The 18,470-nt window shown below is 40.0% G+C and overlaps 1 protein-coding gene across 1 annotated transcript in view; it reads left to right on the top strand.

The window, feature by feature from the left end:
* LOC110048819 (polycystin-1-like protein 2) overlaps positions 1-12,381 on the top strand; it is a 23,315-nt gene extending 10,934 nt beyond the window's left edge. Inside the window, exons 4-11 of the mRNA XM_089285839.1 lie at positions 182-301; positions 1,948-2,133; positions 3,359-3,610; positions 3,993-4,721; positions 5,129-5,365; positions 6,662-7,900; positions 8,943-9,111; positions 10,241-12,381. Coding sequence (XP_089141965.1) covers positions 182-301; positions 1,948-2,133; positions 3,359-3,610; positions 3,993-4,721; positions 5,129-5,365; positions 6,662-7,900; positions 8,943-9,111; positions 10,241-11,919 — 4,611 coding nt within the window. The 3' untranslated portion in view covers positions 11,920-12,381. The remainder of the gene's footprint in view (positions 1-181; positions 302-1,947; positions 2,134-3,358; positions 3,611-3,992; positions 4,722-5,128; positions 5,366-6,661; positions 7,901-8,942; positions 9,112-10,240) is intronic.
* Positions 12,382-18,470: the final 6,089 nt, after the last annotated feature.

Raw genomic sequence — 18,470 nt, forward strand, 5'->3', positions numbered from 1 at the left:
CTGCAAAAGATGATGGGAAGGGTCTTATTGAAATTATAATATTGTTTTTAATTATCATTATCATATCATGAGATATGCTTTAAGTCAAATTCTGAACAATTATTTGTTTTTGGAATTTGCAGAAATGTCAGTACAGAAACTCATCTGGCATTGTTCTCCCTACAATTTCTATAAATTGCAGATTCAAGACTTCATCATTGAAAAGATTACCTCAATGCAAGTGAAAAGTCTTCCAGACCTTTTGCAAAGCTCCTCCATTATAGGGTCTGCTCTTCAGGAAACAGTGTCTCTCAAGTCACTAGTGAGCAACCTCAATTCAGTTCAATTCAATTTTGATTTAAACTCTCACAAAGATTAATTTTACAGAGGTGTCAGGAAAAGAATAGAATACATATAAATATATCATACAAATTACGTATAGAAGATGCTAAATAGCATTAATGAAATAATTTACAATTGTGATTAAAAAAATAAAGTGTTAAAGAGAGAAAGAAAAGGAGATAAAGGAAGACAAATATTTTTAATACAAGGTTGACTCTGTGGAGTTTGAGACACCTAAATAGTTTATGGAACCAATCGAGTAGGTGCCCCAAAGTAACTAAATTTAGCAGAAGGAATACAGTGTAAAATAAACAATTTAGGTTAAAAGTATTTCTTCAAGATCTAACTAACAAAAAAAAAAACTAATTACATTTCAACTTAAGAACTAATAATATTATTATAGCTGTCACTAAAGATGTGTCTATTATTCATTGTGGTGTAATATAGGACAGATGAATTTCACACGTTTGTCTTATGATGGAGTCACTTTGAGATGTTGAAACTTGACTTTGTCCCAAATGAGTAAATGTCCCGTACACAAACCTCTGCACTTTCAGAGCAAACCAACGAGACGGGACATTTTATCCATTTGGGACAAAGTCACGTTTATTGATCGTGACCCTCACTGGTACACAAGAAGGGTCAAGGAAGCTATCCATATAAGACTTCATCCAAATAACATCAATAGAGATAGTGGAACCGAAATTCCTGAAGTATGGATACCTACAATCAAAAGGCACAACAGCCGCCCAATTACGATGTGGACCTATGAGGAAACAGCGTCACAAAGTCGGAATAATAATGAGGATCGAAATGCACCAATAGCAGCGAACCAAGGTGTTGCAAATAGCGACACGTAAACAATCGACCTCATCACCTGATGAAGACTAGCAGTATAGCGGTCGAAACGTCGCGATCAACATCTCAAAGTGACTCCATCGTGAGACAAACGAGTAAAATTCATCTGTCCTACTATCATAACTGTCAATTTTTTTTTTTTTTTTTTATAGTTTTACGAAATCTAAAAAATGGAGTAATTTGCTTGATAGTAAGGTAGTGAGTTCCAGAAGTTGGTACCAGTGTAATGAAGAGAGCGAATACCATATTGGGTAGTTCGAACTGATTTTATAAACAAATTTTCATTCAGTGACTGACGCAAAATAAATGTTGAGGGTATAGAAGGAGGATGCTGGGTTGCGGAGAGGGGAGATGAACAGAAAAGGGGATTCCCCTTTCCTGGTTTATCTAAATATTTCTCCAATCTCACATCCTGAGGAATTTTACCTGGACCCTCGACATTTTACCCTGGACTCTCGGTATTTTACCCTGGACCCTCGGCGTTTCACCCTGGGCCCTCGACATTTTACCCTGGACCCTCGACATTTTAACCTGGACCCTCGACATTTTACCCTGGACCATCGACATTTTACCCTGGACCCTCGACATTGTACCCTATACCTTCGACATTTTACCCTCTACCCTCGACATTTTACCCTCGAACCTCAACAGTTTACCCTCGATTCTTGACATTTTAGCTACAGCAAGCCGTGATAAACTATTGTTGCCTCAGATTCAGCCAAGCAGATAAGAACTTATTTTGTTGCTGGCGACGCTTTCTATTGATAGGGATCCTCATTGTCTGCTATTGATTCAATGACATCATTCTTATGGAACACTACTCAAGCTAAAGATGTGGCAAAGGTACCGCTGGTCACCAAATCTGCAGAAAACTTAGGCTCCTGTCTTAACAGCTTGCTGAAGGCAGGAGCAGTCATTGCATCAGGAGATGTTGGTTCTGATCTTCGAGAAAAGGTTAATATTTGCCATTTTGTATTGTTAAGGGCGGTCAGTTGTTTCTTCATTGAAATAGACAAGGACACACTTTGATCTATAACTTCGACGATAATCCTGATTCCTTAACATTACCTAACTTGCAAAAATATTACACAACACTCGTTACAGTGGTAAAATTTTTCCCATGCTTGGCACTGGCTACATGTTTTCCCACACATGACTCAGCTTACATGTTTTCCTATGCTTGGCACTGGTTACATGTTTTCCCACACATGACTCGCCTTCCACGTTTTCCTATGCTTGGCACTGGTTACATGTTTGCCCGCACATGACTCAGCTTACATGTTTTCCTGTGCTTGGCACTGGTTACATGTTTTCCCACACATGGCTCGCCTTCCACGTTTTCCTATGCTTGGTACTGGTTACATGTTTTCCCACACATGACTCAGCTTACATGTTTTCCTATGCTTGGCACTGGTTACATGTTTTCCCACACATGACTCGCCTTCCACGTTTTCCTATGCTTGGCACTGGTTACATGTTTTCCCACACATGACTCAGCTTACATGTTTTCCTGTGCTTGACACTGGTTACATGTTTTCCCACGCATGGCTCGCCGTACACGTTTTCCTATGCTTGGCACTGGTTACATGTTTTCCCACACATGACTCGGCTTACATGTTTCCCTATGCTTAGCGCTGGTTACATGTTTTCCCACACATGACTCAGCTTACATGTTTTCCTGTGCTTGACACTGGTTACATGTTTTCCCACGCATGGCTCGCCTTACACGTTTTCCTATGCTTGGCACTGGTTACATGTTTTCCCACACATGACTCGGCTTACATGTTTCCCTATGCTTAGCGCTGGTTACATGTTTTCCCACACATGACTCAGCTTACATGTTTTCCTGTGCTTGGCGCTGGTTACATGTTTTCCCACAGATGACTTGGCTGACATATTTTCACACACTTGGCACTGGCTATACACATGTTTATTCATTGCTTGGCTCTGAAGCAAGTGCCAAGCATTTCCCACCTTTCCAGTTGGTATATGTTTTGCAGCTAGTCACATGTTCTCCCAAGCTTAGGGCATCTACTTCAGTTTTTTGGCTTTGCTTGGATTGATTCATTGTGGAAATTGTTGCTTTTCTTGTGATTGGTTGACCACATGTGATTAATTTGGAGTTTGATTTATAACACAGCTCTTTTTCGTTTTTGTTTTGTTTTGTTTTGTTTTTCAGGGTGAACATTTAGTCAAGAGAACCATGAACATCATTCGCTTAGTTGGAGATGCAGTGCTGGCACTAAGAGTTCCGGATGAAGAAATGATATCGATTGAGACGACAGGACTGACCATGACCTTGGGCCGCCATAGCCCGGATAAACTTGCAGGATTAAATATTATAGAAAAAAATGCCAGATTTGTTTTACCGGCTGAAAAGAAAGCATTGGAGTCCAGCGGAATACAGGGAGAAAGTTTTGTGGACACTCAGGTATGGATATTGTATCAAGGAACAAATGATGATAGTCCTGAGGGAAACAAGTTTGTTTTCCTTTCAAACGTAACATTTCTGAAACGTGTGGTTAGAGATGTTTCCCTCGACTTCATCTCGAGAAACACTGAGAAACTTACTGTTCTGCTCGTGACCGAAAATAAAGCGTACAGTTAGATAGTCGCTAAACAAAACGTTTTTTGAGTAGCATCATGGCCTAGCACGTGGTCTTTAAATCTAGGTACATTTCTTTTGTATTGTAACGACGGAATTTGATTGCTTTTCGGAAGCTATAGATCTCTTCCCTAATCTCCATCTGGGGCACCTTCTCTTTAACGTTATTAATGCCGGGCAGTTGATGAAAGTTTTTGTCCTTTTGCAGATGCTATCAATTCCATTCAATCCTTACACCTGGGACAGTACTAAGCAAAGAGTAAACTCTGATGTCTTAGCTCTGGACTTAAAAGATGACACACGCAAGCTGATCAAAGTATCAAATCTCTCAAACAACGTCATCATCGTTGCACCATTACAAAACCAGAAGGTCTCCTTCGAAAATTGGCAGTATTTCACCCAGAATGATAATCTACGTTTTCACGTGATTGATGTTGAGTACGAAAATACCCTGATAATGCTGGAAATCACGCCTATTGAGGCAAATACAAATCTGTTTGTGTACTTACGATATGGTCAGCGGCCAACCAACGAAGAGCATGACCTCAACGCCACTGTCTCGAAGAGCGAAAAGTGTGTTTGGTCACCAGGTGCGCATGGCAGAAAGGATGGCAAAACTAAATGTTCCCAGCTAACGAGTCCAATAGAAACTCTCGCCAAGCGACCAGGGAAGTACTTTCTTGGAGTGCGAGGCTATAACAGAAGTGGAACAAACTCTCACAAGAGGGCGAAAAGATCTTGTTTCGGAAATAGACGACAAAAGCGTTCATGTGTCGAGGTCAAAGACCCCCCTCTCACTTCCCCTAAGGGCAAAAATTTAACTGTGGTGCCAGTATACGATTCTAAATCGGATCAAAACTATACTCTGAGGGTAGCCCTTGGGAGCTGTGTCTTCTGGTCAGAGGAGAGGGAAAAGTGGATAACAGAGGGCTGTCGGGTGAGTGGTGTAAACGTTCTTCAGTCAGGTCTCATTTGTCATTTTCAGTTTTGCAATCTAGTGATGTTTAGAAGCCTCTACTTCTGAAATTCTGATATAATAGAGTAATCCGCCGCAGCTGTTCAGGGCATATAATAGTTTATGTAATTTGACGCAGGCTGTAGCATTCTAGTGCTTGTTTACGACAGATTTGCAACCCGTAATGAAGTGATTATTTCAAGGCTGTGGTGAAATTCTTTTTATGATGAAATTGTTAACAGACTGGCAGAGAAAAAAAATAATTGTGAAAGGACGTTTTACAAGCAGCGTGATCAGCTTTTGCTAGCCTGCGTACTACAAATGATAATGTGGAGAATTTTAAATGATTTAATTTAATCTCGTTTTTTCTTCCGTTTATTTTTTACAAGGTTTTATCAGCAACATACAACGGATTTATTAATTGTTCCTGTAATCATCTGACTTCATTTGGAGGAGCTCTTTTGATTAAACCGAATCCCATTGATTTTGACAAGGTCTCCGTGGAGTTCAAGAATCTCGAAGAAACTGGAAACGTTGCAGTTATTGTGACGATCTCTGTAGTTCTCCTGTGCTATATTGTCGTGCTGCTTATCGTTAGAAAAGCGGATAAAAAGGAGGCCAGAAATGTAAGCATTGATGAGGATAATTTATTTCAATAGGGTGCATAATTACAGTCAAGCCTGTAGTCTTCCTTATGGCCCTATATATGAAACTAAGTTACGACATGACTTATTACAGGAAGTTTAACCATATCGATTTATAAGTATTAATGTTGGGTTCAACTGTAAAATCCGCTGTTTTGAACATTTTACAAACTTGCCGGGTTCTACCCTGGAATCCAACGATTTCAGTTCAACAAGTTTGGAATTCATACAAATGCAGCTTGTAAAAAAAGGTGTTGTAAATTTAAGCACAACGGGCTAGCAGAGGGCTCGAGGCTGCACCCTTGGAGAAACTTTTCGGTCTTTAATCCGATGCAGCTCAAACTTTGTAGTAATAGAACTTTTAATTTCAAACAATCGTATGGGGTTTTTTTTTTTGTTATTATTTAAATAATTTTTCCCTGTTAAGATCCAAAATGTAATTAATTCGGATAGAACTCGTTAAGATAAAGTGAAATGCGAAAAACTTATTGAAAAAGACAAGATAGATGCGAATGCAGCCATAACACTACTGGAAAAAAGACCAGAAAAAATTTTCAGTCTTTGCAAATCGAGGGAAATTCAAAGCTCCAAACTCTATATCTTCAAAAGGGATTATGCTTCTTCAAATAATTTTTAACTTTCTGACGCGCCCGCTGAAATGATCGAGCTGGTACATAAACAATTGTAGAATCAAGTGATTTATGGAAGAAAAAAAAGTGGCAATTACAGTTGATTGATTGGTTGATAAAGAAACAAATTAAATTTAGCGGAACATCTCCTTACGGTCACCTTGTTAATACAGTCACGTTATTACGGCCGTGTTGTTTTTTTGTCCTGACAAAGCGCCCGTACATTTTCTCATAAGAAAGCCCCGTCCATGCGGCCACCCTGTCAATACGGCCAACGGTCACGTTCTGAAATCCCAACCTACAACCAACCAAATACGCATTTGTTTTTTGTTTGTTCTTTTTTTTGTTTTGTTTTGTTTTGTTTGGTTAAACAAAAGAAAAAATACTGAGCGATTCTCTTATTTATTCAAAGGCCTGTATCATGTCATTGACTCCTGCCGTTAACAAATCAAACACAAGTTCCTTCACAAAGAGGTCACTTAAAATAGATCCCATTAATGCTGTGAAATTTTCATGGCCCGTTGGTAACCGTTTTCAGTTAACGGGGTTCCAGTTTATTCGTTATTATCATGATCTTAGCTTGAGCCGTCAAAACTTCAGGTCTAGTATCTCACAGTACATTAATAATTGAAATCCACTTTGATTCTAGACTAGTCTGCCAGTGCATCTACCCTCCACAGCAAGCTGCTCACACATCTATCGGATAATCATTTCCACGGGCGTGTGGAGAAATTCAGGTACAACAGCTAAGGTTGCCATGGAGATATACGGTAGTGAAGGAAGCAGCGGAATTGTTCAGCTCAATTTAGACGAGCCTGGCGTGGATAATTTTCTCTTTGCTCGAGGAAACACGGATGTCTTTGTTCTTAATCTTAGTCAGTCTCTTGGCGCGATTCAGGCAGTGCAAATTGGTCATGACAACTCTGGTGACAGCCCTTCCTGGTTTCTAGAAGGAATTGCTGTTCTTGACGAACAGGTGAATCACGCTTGGACGTTTGCCAGCAGCCAGTGGCTTGCTCTGGAGCGAGAAGACGGTCGAATTGAGCGAATCATTGAACAGGCGCCAAATGAGGGCACTTTTAGACACGAGATGCTAAAACGTTGGTGGAGAGGTCTGACTGAAACCCATCTTTGGTTTTCAGTTCTAGCGAAGCCGAGGAGAAGCCGCTTTACAAGAGTACAGCGGGCGTCGTGCTGCCTGTCAGTGCTGCTTACAGCCATGTTTGCTAACGCGATGTTCTATAAGTTGGAAGGCAAATCTGAGCAAGTGCTTCAAGTAGGACCCCTTAAATTCTCGTGGGCCCAAATCATTATCACTTTGAAAAGTGCACTTATCGTTGCACCCATAAACATTGTGACAGTATTCCTTTTTCAGAAAGGAGCAAGTGAGACTCTGTGTTGTCGTAAAGCGAAGTGGCTTACCTACCTGGCCTGGTTCTTCTTGTTTAGTTCTTGTGTCGTTTCTGCTTCGTTTACCATCTTCTACAGCTTGATTTGGGGAAAGAGCACCAGCGAGCAGTGGCTAGCCTCAGCACTTATATCACTGGGGCAGGATGTGACAATTACAGAACCTGCGAAAGTGTTATTCATTGCGACATTCCTCGCAGCCATTCTCAAATGGAAAAGGAGTAGATCTGAAGGACGCCAAAGCCATAAAGCAGCTAAAAGTAGCCCCTCACAACAGCGACTGTGGAAAATGAAGCTATCTGAAGTGGAAGACATGAGGAAACAACAGCTAAAGAAAAAGAACTTGTCGCTTCTTTACTTCGAGCTTGTCGTTTACGTCCTGTTCATCTTTCTGGTGATGGTCTTGTGTTATGGTAACCGGAATAGTTACCAATATCACATGACAAAGTCCATCCGGGATGGATTACCAAACTTCGAAAAGGTAAGTATTGTCAACAATGAAACAAGTCTGGGTTAACTCCAAAGTGAGTTATCATGTGGATTCGTTTGGTTTTTTTATCTCTTCATTGTTAATAGAGGGGAATAGTTATGAAGTCCGGCAAACATCAAAGGAGCAAACAAAGATGCCAAAATTTATGTTGGACAGTCCACGACCGTGCACAATCTTTTGTTTTGCGTTCATACACTCTGTATGAGTTACCAAATCAAAACATTTCTATTGGTTATTTCCTCGGTCAGTAGTAAACAACTATTTTGTTTTGTGCACGGTCAAGGCCAAAAAAGAGAGCAAAACCATACAAAAAAGAACTTTTTCGAGTTTCATAACCATTCCCCCCTATTAACTATGATTTGCTGAATTGCTCTGTTCAACATATTCTACCAAAATGTGCAGTGAGTACGAACAGTAGGCGTGATGTTTTAAACCAAAGCAAAATGTTATTCGATTAATTCAACTGAAACAGAGCGGTTTTCACTTGGGCGTCGAAAAGTAAATTGGTTTTGTCGTATCATGCTACACGATTGGCTTAAAAACCTCGCGCCATTTTGTCAAACATAACCAATCGTGACTCGCCCGCACACGTTTTCCCGCGCTTTGCGTCAGCTTCATGTATTTACTTCGATTATCGATTGGTTTATTGGTCTGTGTCCTTTGCGACTGGCTTATAAGTGATTACTTTGGGTTTGGTTTTACGATATTCATTCGCAAACCGCTCTATGTTTTTAGAGAGGTTTTGAATTGAGCGTTGAAAAGTAACTGGCTATTTGGAATAGCGGAATTAATAGTGATAATTTTATTCTGGAATAAGGTCACTCGAACGCACCCTGAGAATGAGTCCAACCTATTTCAGTGCTTAGAAAGTGGCGTCATAAGACATGGGAATGGAAGCGATTTCGGCTCGGTCCATAATCTTGCGGGTGAAAAGGGAGCAAGAGAAATATTACTGCAGTATGGAACTCGCGTTAGTTCAATAACATTCATATATTCACCGGTCCATTTTCTCTTTCTCTTTTTTCTATGATAGGTTAATGATAACGAGAAGCTCTGGAGCTGGTTAAATGAGGCTTTTATCCCAAGTGTGTTTGCGGGCCGATGGTACAATGGTCAACAAGAGAATCAAACAGTGTACATTGGAGACAAGCACTCAATCCTTGTTGGGATGGCTCGAGCCCGCCAACTAAGAGTTAAACCGAGTAAGTTTTGGTCTCAAAGCTCAATGTTTTGCAATGGCAATAATCGCCACTTTAATTGCATCCGGAAGAAAGTCCATACAGAGGCTCAGATAATGGCTAATCCATTGCGGTCTTAAAAGAGTTACGTCTCGGTTTGTACATCTTGACAAGTTTTGCCTAAATATTTTAAGTGCGTCCTTTGCAATCCCATTCAATCTTTTCCATCCTTTACCATCCTTGTTCCTTTACTGTTTATTATTATCTCTTTGGTGTTTCTCTACTTTAATAAGCTACTAGTATCCGGTTTCTTTCAATTTAAAGGTAACTTTGCATGTGGCCAAAATTACTTAAAATACCGTGATTGAGCTACTTCAGTCACTATTCTGTGAGCTGAAGACAGATAAACAATAGCCTCCATTTGGCGCGGAAATACCCTCGGATATTTGTCGTTGGACATTATCTGTTCCGGGAAGCGAACGGTTCTCCGAGAGTGTAGCTCGAGGAACACTGTGAGCTTTGAGGAATGGACTGATTGTCCACGGACAAATATCGGAGAATATTTTCGGGCCAAATGAAAGCTATTATCCTTCAAATATTTTTCGCAACACGCGCGGATTTGAAAATTGGGGAATATCACTCGGATATTCCCCAGCTTTTACTGGGACGAGCATTCAGTCGCTTGACGCGTTTAGACCAGTCGCGTGCGAGTGAAAATACTTGATGGATTATAAACATATCTTATCAGATGTTTTGGTGGGTAGTATCGCTGTATATTTTTACGTGTTGTGCCGTATTTTGACGAGCCCGTAGGGCGAGTCAAAATACAAACAACGAGTAAAAATATAAAGCAATACTTCACACCAAAACATCTAATAATAGAACTATTATTGAATTCGATTTGTCGCGTTTACTATTGCTTTAACTAAAATTGTCCAAAAGAAAATGTATTTGTTCCTTCAACATGTTGTTGGACCCTTGAAGTGTGATAAAAGCAGTCTATGAGTTATGTCTACTTGGAAATTTGTCAAAGTAGGTTAATTCTGATTATAGCATTAGCTAGTATGTCCTGATTAACCGCTTTGCAGTAGAACAGAGCCTTCTTTAAGACATGAACAGCTATTTTCTAATAATGGTTTTGTAAACATTTCAGCATCCTGTAAAGTTGACTATATGACGAGAATATTTCCGGTGTGCTACGACGGATACGGGCTAGAAAATGAAGATAGAACCCCCTATAGTAAACCGGCCTGGAAGCCCACCGACAACTCTTCGAGTCACGAGGAGCTACTTCGACTTTGCCCGAAGCCCTGGCGATACCAGAATCCGGGGGAGAGTGAAACTGTGCCCAAGTGGGGACAATTCTCATTTTACCCTGGAGGAGGATTCGTGGCTGACTTAGGATACGAGAACGCAACAGGTTTTAGCATTATTAAGAATTTAAAAACTAATGACTGGCTGGACAGACAAACCAGAGCTGTTATTGTGGAATTCTCAGCCTTCAACCCGTCAGTAAATGTTTTAGCTATTGCAACGTATTTCTACGAAGTTGGGGCGTCAGGACACACGGCAACGTTCAAGAGAATTGATGTTCTCTCTCTGCCCTCCACTCAGACCGCCGCTAAACAGTTGTATATGATCTGTGTTCTTTTATTTGTCATCTTCGTGCTGTGGTACCTTGGACGAGAGGGTTACAAGCTCTACAAGCGGGGTTTCCGGTATTTTAAATCCTTCTGGAACTGGATAGAACTGTGTCAGTTGTTTTTCTCCGTGCTAGCTTTTATTATGTATGTGGTACAATCGGAAAAAGTGTCTTCGGCTATCAGAAAATTACAAGAAAACGTGTATGGTCATGTGAGTTTCCAAGACGCTCTGGTTTGGCGCGAGGTAGATAATGTCGTTCTTGGTTTGTTGCTGTTTGTAATCTCTGTGAAACTCTTGCGCCTGATAAGATTCAATAAACACGTTGCTGTGTTTTCCATAACATTGAGGAACAGTGCGAGACATCTCGCATCTTTCAATGTTATTTTCTTAATTCTTTTTATTGCCTTCTTGCACTTTGGTATTCTCATTTTCGGAGCGGGATTTGAGCGCTATTCATCGTTTCTAAAAGCTAGTTTTTTCCAAATAGAGTTGACTCTGGGTCGAGTAAAAGGAAGGCCAGTCAATCAGTTAGAGCTCACCAACAAAATGTTCGGAAGAATTTTCGCAGCCATGATTCTGCTGAGTACTACCATTTTGGCGATGAACTTCTTCATCGTCATACTGAACGACGCACTTGCAGAAGCAAAGAACACTGCAAAGGAAAGCCCACTTCACGATCCAAGCGTGGACGAATGTAGCTGGAAGAAAACAAACCAACGCCATCAATTTTATGATAAGCTAAGTAATATTTTACACCAACGGAAACTCGAGGAAACGTTAGCCCGGTCAAGCATCAGGAAAAAAGCATTAGGAAATGCGAAGCAAAACAACTCGAAGAAAATGTCCTTCTTTGATCAAGGCAGTAATATTATTGTATATCCGAAGCATGCAAGGAATGAGCTTCGCTGCCATCTTAATGAGAAGGGAAAGAAAGTACGTTTCGCAGAGGATGTCACTAAGTCTCAACTGAGAAGATTACAGGCGACCAAGAAAGATCTATTCCAACGCTTGGACAGTATAGTCCAAGCATATTCCAGAGAGGCCGAACAGGAAGGGAAATTTGAGTTGATTATGAATGAGATGGGTGTTCATAACTCTTTGGAACCCATGGTAAACGTTACAGCTTTTTCGAATGAGTCGTTTGAATATCACGAGCGACCAGTTAGCATTCCCGACATCATTGAATGAATGAAAAAAAATCTGAGGCCATACTAAAATTTTCATTGTACATAATGTAACCGACTGAAAACAAATTAATTCCTTTAAGAAACAAAGTATGCTTTGTTAAAAAAATGATTTGTGTTTCTACTAGTTTGTCCAGAGTATGCATTCTAACTTTTCCATTGTACTCCAGGAATTGTTGGACCTCACTAAGCGTTTAGTGGGATCTTTGCAGACATAACCACGTTTAAATAAATAATTAAATTGATCCTGGTACGGACTGAAAAAAATGTAAAAACTTGACCAGATAATTGTGTAACACTTCCAATCATGAGAGCCTTGTAGCTAACGACTACGTTGCTATTGACAACTGCCCTGTATTTCCAGCCTAATGGTTATTTTGAGCAAACGATACTTTTTAATTTTTCGCTTATCAGTTTAACTTATGTATAAATATTGAGTACAAATAAAGCTGTTGTTGTACTTGAACCACATTCTGTGACGAACTAAGATTTTGCCCAGTGGGCCACTAAAGCAGCCTTACGCGCATTTTTTATTATCTTCCAAAGAAACATCCCAGCAACGCAAATGTGAAGATTTTTTTGTTTTTTTTAATCTTTCGTTCACTTTTTGTTTTCTTTTTAATCGATTATTTCATTGCTTTGGCCATTTTGCTCTTTGTTTATTTTTTCTTTCTATTGCAAGATAATAAGGCGAGTTTATGTTCCAACACGATGTGTCAGGCGAAACAGTGCCCCTTAAACTTGCAAAAGAAAACTCGGTCGATGTCCAGCCATCTTTACCAACCCACATTTGGCTTCAAAGGGAATGTTGTTGTATTCCTTGTTGTTGTTGTTGTTGTTTGGCACTGACCGAACTAGCGTGCTTCAGGAAATTTTGTTAACATTTCCCTTAACGACAAATAATGTTTTCAGGATCTTCTGAAAACAACGAAGCCTCCTAAAGATTATGCGCTGAACGTTTCTGAACTGTGATTTACATCATATTCATTTATCCTAGTCACTTGATTTTTATACGAACTCGCGCGATTGGATGATTCAACGCGTTTTTCTCTTGGCGTACGTAATGAACTCTCGTTTATGCAGTAAACTAAGACATCTTTATGGCCATTTTCCGCGGCTAACATGAACACGGAACGCCCACAATCCGTAACAGCATCAATGTCGGGCCATGTTGTTCGAGAAGTCTCACAATATTAACATAACCATTTTGCGCGGCGTAATGTACAGGTGTTATTCCACCGTGATTATTTCCCAACTCATCAAACCCTCTATCTCTTATGACTCGTGTCTTCGAATTTAAGCAGCTACGGTTCTGAAGTAGAAACAGAACGTTCTCACTCCTGCCTGTCGCCGCAGCGTGATGAATCGGAAATCGGTTTTTCCAGTCTTTAATATGGATATCTGTTTGTAGTTCTTGAAACAGCAGCTCGAGTACCTCGCGCGAGTTACACCGCGTCGCATGATGCACACCACGTTGGCCGTCGTTGTCAATATCATGAATACGAGCTCATCTCCTCGCCAGAAACTCGAGAACCTCTCGCGTGTTACCTCGACAAGCGTGGAGAAACGGCGTTTGTCCGGAGAAGTCCCTCGCATAAAGATCCACTCCATTGGACAACAGAAACTTTATAACATCAACACTGTTATTCAGGGAAGCCCACATCAGTGGTGTTTTACCTCTTTCGTCCGTCTCACTGAAGAATGTTTGAACATCGACACAGCGTCGGTTCTGTAGAAGTCGTTGTAATTGATGCACGCTTCCGCGTAGAGCAGCTTCATGGAGAAGAGAGCTTGTCTGAAAATTACGCGTTATATGACCAAAGCAGCTAAATAAAAATTCATGTTGTGTTTGGTTGTCAATTAGGTCCTTTAGAAATAAATTAATTAGCTCTTCTCCAAGAGAGATAGCGGCGTTAAGGTTTGTTGGGCTACAGTGAATTAGGACGTCAAGAAAATCCAAACTCACCCCATCCCAGCTGAGATGCCTTTTCGTAGAAGAAGATTAAAAAGTATCGTAGAAGAGCGCTTGTTTCGTTTATTTTACCAAGAGCAGTTGCTTGAAGAGGAATCTGTAAAAAAAAATATCGGGATATCTCTCAGTATAAATATGCTCGGATATTTGTCTGCGGACATCTGTTCCGACGAGAAGCAACCAGTTTTCCAAGAGCGCGCAAAGCTCAAGGAAAACTATGAGCTGCTATAAAGGATATGAAGTAAAGGCGGTGGAAAATTTCCTTTTTATTCCTTTTATATAGTTTCATGCGATCGCTACTAATCATTGAAGATACAGTCGAACCTCCCGTACGCGAAAAAATTTCAAGCTTAGGTGGTCGCTTACGCAAATTGGGTCGAATTTTTTGCCTCGTTAGCATATGGTCGATAGGCTGAAAAATGACGACGTTCAGGAAGAATGCAATTTTTTAAAAATATATAAGATTTAAAGCCCTTGAACACTTGTACAAAGCATCTGAAACGATCTCGCTGAATTTGCCTCCAGATGAGTAAGCGACCGCGACCACTGTTAGAGCTAAAAGTTTGAAATTTTCTTTGGGTTTTTAACTCCCATGAGCGACCACTTGACAGATAATAGAGAGGACATTAGATAATAAGGTGTTGTAACATTACTGTATTCCTGATCAGTACAAGAGACGGAAATCTCCAGAACGTAACCTTGTTTTTTCGTGAACGTTTAAGTCTGATTACGTCGACGGAAACATAAAAACTCCAGATTTCCGGAACGTTACCATGTGTTTCCGCTTATGTTAACATGAAGTTACGCTTGCGGAAACACTCGTTTCCTTCAACTGAAACCTGACGGAAACATGTAAAAAAGTGGTACGGTTCCGCTGTGACCGCAGCAACGGAAACGCGAGTAAACGTCAACAAAGCGACAGCGGAAACGCGTGTTAAGTGTGGTGCTTCTGCAACGGTTTCACATATTTCTGCCACGTTTCCGTTTACGGATTCTTGATATTTCGTCCTGTGAACGCTCGACAACTTAATCGCTGAATTAAAAAGAACCTTAGCCAAGAGCTGCAATTTATGTGATATTTTACGGTTTCTCAGTACACGATGCTCTCATCTTCGTTCGACTGGTCTTGAGATAAAACATGAGCAAATCACAAAGCAGCCACTTAGGATGACAGAACCCAGTCGTTAAACAAGTGTATCGACCTTCCAGCATCCGAGATGCAAATATATATAGGAATCTAAACAATGACGACGGTGACGCCGAGGACAACGCCTCTGAATGTCCAGGATGCCTATGGCTGTAAAACCTCGCTCAGGCTAAATATGTAATGACAGCACTCAATTCTAAATGGAATTACGAAAAATTAACAGTTCGACTCATCGTTCGCGTTCGCAGTCATTTTGCGTTGTTGTTTTGCAGAGGACGACTATGAAATGTACAAGGCTTTACTGAACACGCTTATACAGCCTTTGTTTTGCTCATTAAACTTTTTTTTTGGTGGTGCTCATTGACGTCGTGGTTTGCTCCAGACTCCGTCCTCACTACGCCGGAGGAATTTAAAAACGCATACAGCTTTATTTCTACGGTTAGGCTTACGGTCCAGAGTAATCCGTCACGAAAACGGAGCTTTCCAAAAACGCTCTTCAGACCGAAGGAATTTGAAAACGCCGGCTTTGAGTTTTCGTGTGGAAGGAAAACATTTAAAAACGGACCTTTTCGAACACGATAGGATTAGGAGAACCACGCGATTTCCCTGGTCGAGATCTCTTCAAACAAAAATATAAGACGACCGGTGATTGTTGCGTTTTTAAATTTCTCCAGTGTAGTGTGGACGATCGGGCTTAAGCTTCCTAGGTTCCGTGATGAAGTCAATAATCAGAAGGCGTTCTTCGATGAGTTCAAAGAGAAAAAAATCGGAGGAGGTCCCGCGCAAAGGAGAAATGCACCATAAATAAACACCCTAAACAAAATAAATATTTAGGAGTGAAACTCTTTAAGGACCTTGACCAAGTTTTCTATTCTTCATATGTTACTAGCATTATCACGAAAGCGGACCCGGTGTTTAAATAAAGTTTCACTTCACTTACTTTTACTGTCGGATCTATCAGAAGGAACCTGGAATACATTTAAGAAAGACTTTTGTTATTCATTAGTAAGAGACCGTCTGTGTGGGATTCACATACCCAAAAGGAAATTCATGACATCCAGATCTTGGGTATACAATTTATTATCGTGGGTCAAATTCAAAATGGATTGCGATTTGAATACACGAAAGGTAAGCTGTAAGTGAATTAAAGTGTCTGCTGTCTTTACTTAGTACTTCACAGATGACTATTTTATTGGACGAATCTTTAATCGAGGAGCTTATCGGTTGGCTTAACGTTAAATTTGACCGCAAGAACTGAAAGTTTTTTCTTACGAATCGAGGAGATATTTTGGAATCGAAACAAAAAAAAAACTTACAGAAAAGTAATTACAATGATATTTTCTGACCGTTTCTGGTAAAGTTTTATTGGTTTTGTCGATTATAACAAATACTAAGCGTTTGTTGTTGTTCTCTTCATCGTCCGCCATCTTGATTTTTTTGGGGGGAATTCAAAATTAGGGGGGAGGAGCTTATTCCCATTTATAGTGCGCCTTCGTGTTTAAAGCGTTAACTCTACGCGACAACATTGAATACTGGTTCACGTATATCGTTGCATGTAGAGGAAATCTCAAAATTTTATTTGTTTTTCCTTTCATGAGGCGTTTCTCTCTAAGATTTTCCTTTACTGTTACACGGCTTTGCCCCGGGAAATTCTTCTAGACTTTTGAGTGCATCGAATCGCGTTTCCAGTACGCGTAGTTATACAAATGTCTCGCATTAATATTTGGCGATGCAGAACTGACCTCTACACTGTTGCCTATACCAAATTGTGCCTTTCGGTCTTGACGCTTAAGAATGGGGCTTAAATTCAACACAGTAAATATTAAAATAACTGCATTTGTTTAACTAAATATCACCAGAGATGCCGTTAATTACATATTCTGAGGAGTGCTTCTCAATTCTTGACTTGACAAATAGGAGGCTGGTTATTTCACATAGAGCGAGAAAATCCGTCGCCAAGCAAATCCAGAATAGTGCTAACGAGCGTTTTTTTTCTTCTTTTGACCCACTTGCACGTCCGGGTACATACATACATACATACATACATACATACATACATACATACATACATACATACATACATACATACATACATACATACATACATACATACATACATACATACATACATACATACATAAACTTTATTTAAGCTCGAATTTCAGCATATTTACAAGAATGTGCAACTGTCTCGACTGTCTCGACTCCAAAGAATCGAGACAGTTACAGTACAACATTAGTATGACATTACTAAAAGCATATTTAAAATGTTAATTGCATTCAATTAATGCTCTATAACACGTTCTTCACCGAGTCAGAATAAATGCCCGGGTGTGAATTTAAATTCATGGAAACTTAAACTTTCATGGAAACCTTAATTCTTACGAGACGTGGGAGGGGGACGTTATACAACTAGGTAAATTTCCGAAATGCGAATCTTTCAACCGGAAAATTCCGGAAATTCCGCGAGGAAAATTTAAATTGAGCGGGAATTTGCAGTAAGAAACTTCTCAAAGTTTGGGCATACCTCGTAAGGTTGTCTTTTTTTCCGCAACTTTCGGAAATCCCTCTTCCATTTGCCGATAGAAACTTCCTCAATTTTAACCGGAATTTTTGGTGAACTAAAAGAAGCCCGCGAGGTTTCTGTTGCATGAAGCGAGAAGAGTATTTCTGACCCAAGGTGGGAAGCTAGTCGAGAGTAGGCTATCCCCAACTAGGATTTAATTTGCGGATACCCATTTACTCTCCTGGGTGGAGAGAGGCACCGTGGGCAAGAACACAGCACAACGGCCCCAGCCAGGGCTCGAACCCAGACCCCTCGATTCAGAGTCCACTAACCATGCGGTCACTTTGTCTTCATACAAGTTGAGCCAAGAATTACAAACTGCGACGATGATTACAAAGTGCGACAGCTCACCATTTTTTGCTTCATTTGAAAGCCCAGGTTCTAAATGCATAAAGGTTCAATTCTCGACTCTAAAGAATGAAAATGAAAGAAAATATTTAGGAGATTACAAAAACATATATATGAAATGCAAGTTTTTAACATACTTTAATTTGAAAAAAATATTAACTAAGTAATGATAATTTGAAACAACGGAAATAGGAAAGAACAATCTGTACGGTGCAAACGTGTTCTTTTAAGTCTAATTTATGGAATAATTTCAAAATATTCAATTTTAAAGCTGTACAGCTGGTTCAAGCCATTGTCTCGAATTTTCCTAGGGAGCTTGTCCCATCTTCCTTTGCATCAGCATAAATGAAGTCTGGGACGTACCTGTTCTAGTGCTTGACATGTAAATTAACTTTCTGTTTTCTCACACGGTCCTTTCAACGAATTTCTGACTTGTTTTGTAAGTAATAATAAATTTATTGTGAATTGACTGAAAAACGCTCATGTTTTAAGAACAAAACATTTAAGGACGTTCGCGCTAAT

This window comes from Orbicella faveolata, unplaced genomic scaffold, assembly GCF_042242905.1.
Source record: "Orbicella faveolata isolate gen_17 unplaced genomic scaffold, um_ofav_v1 contig_13, whole genome shotgun sequence".
NCBI classification, from domain to species: domain Eukaryota; kingdom Metazoa; phylum Cnidaria; class Anthozoa; order Scleractinia; family Merulinidae; genus Orbicella; species Orbicella faveolata.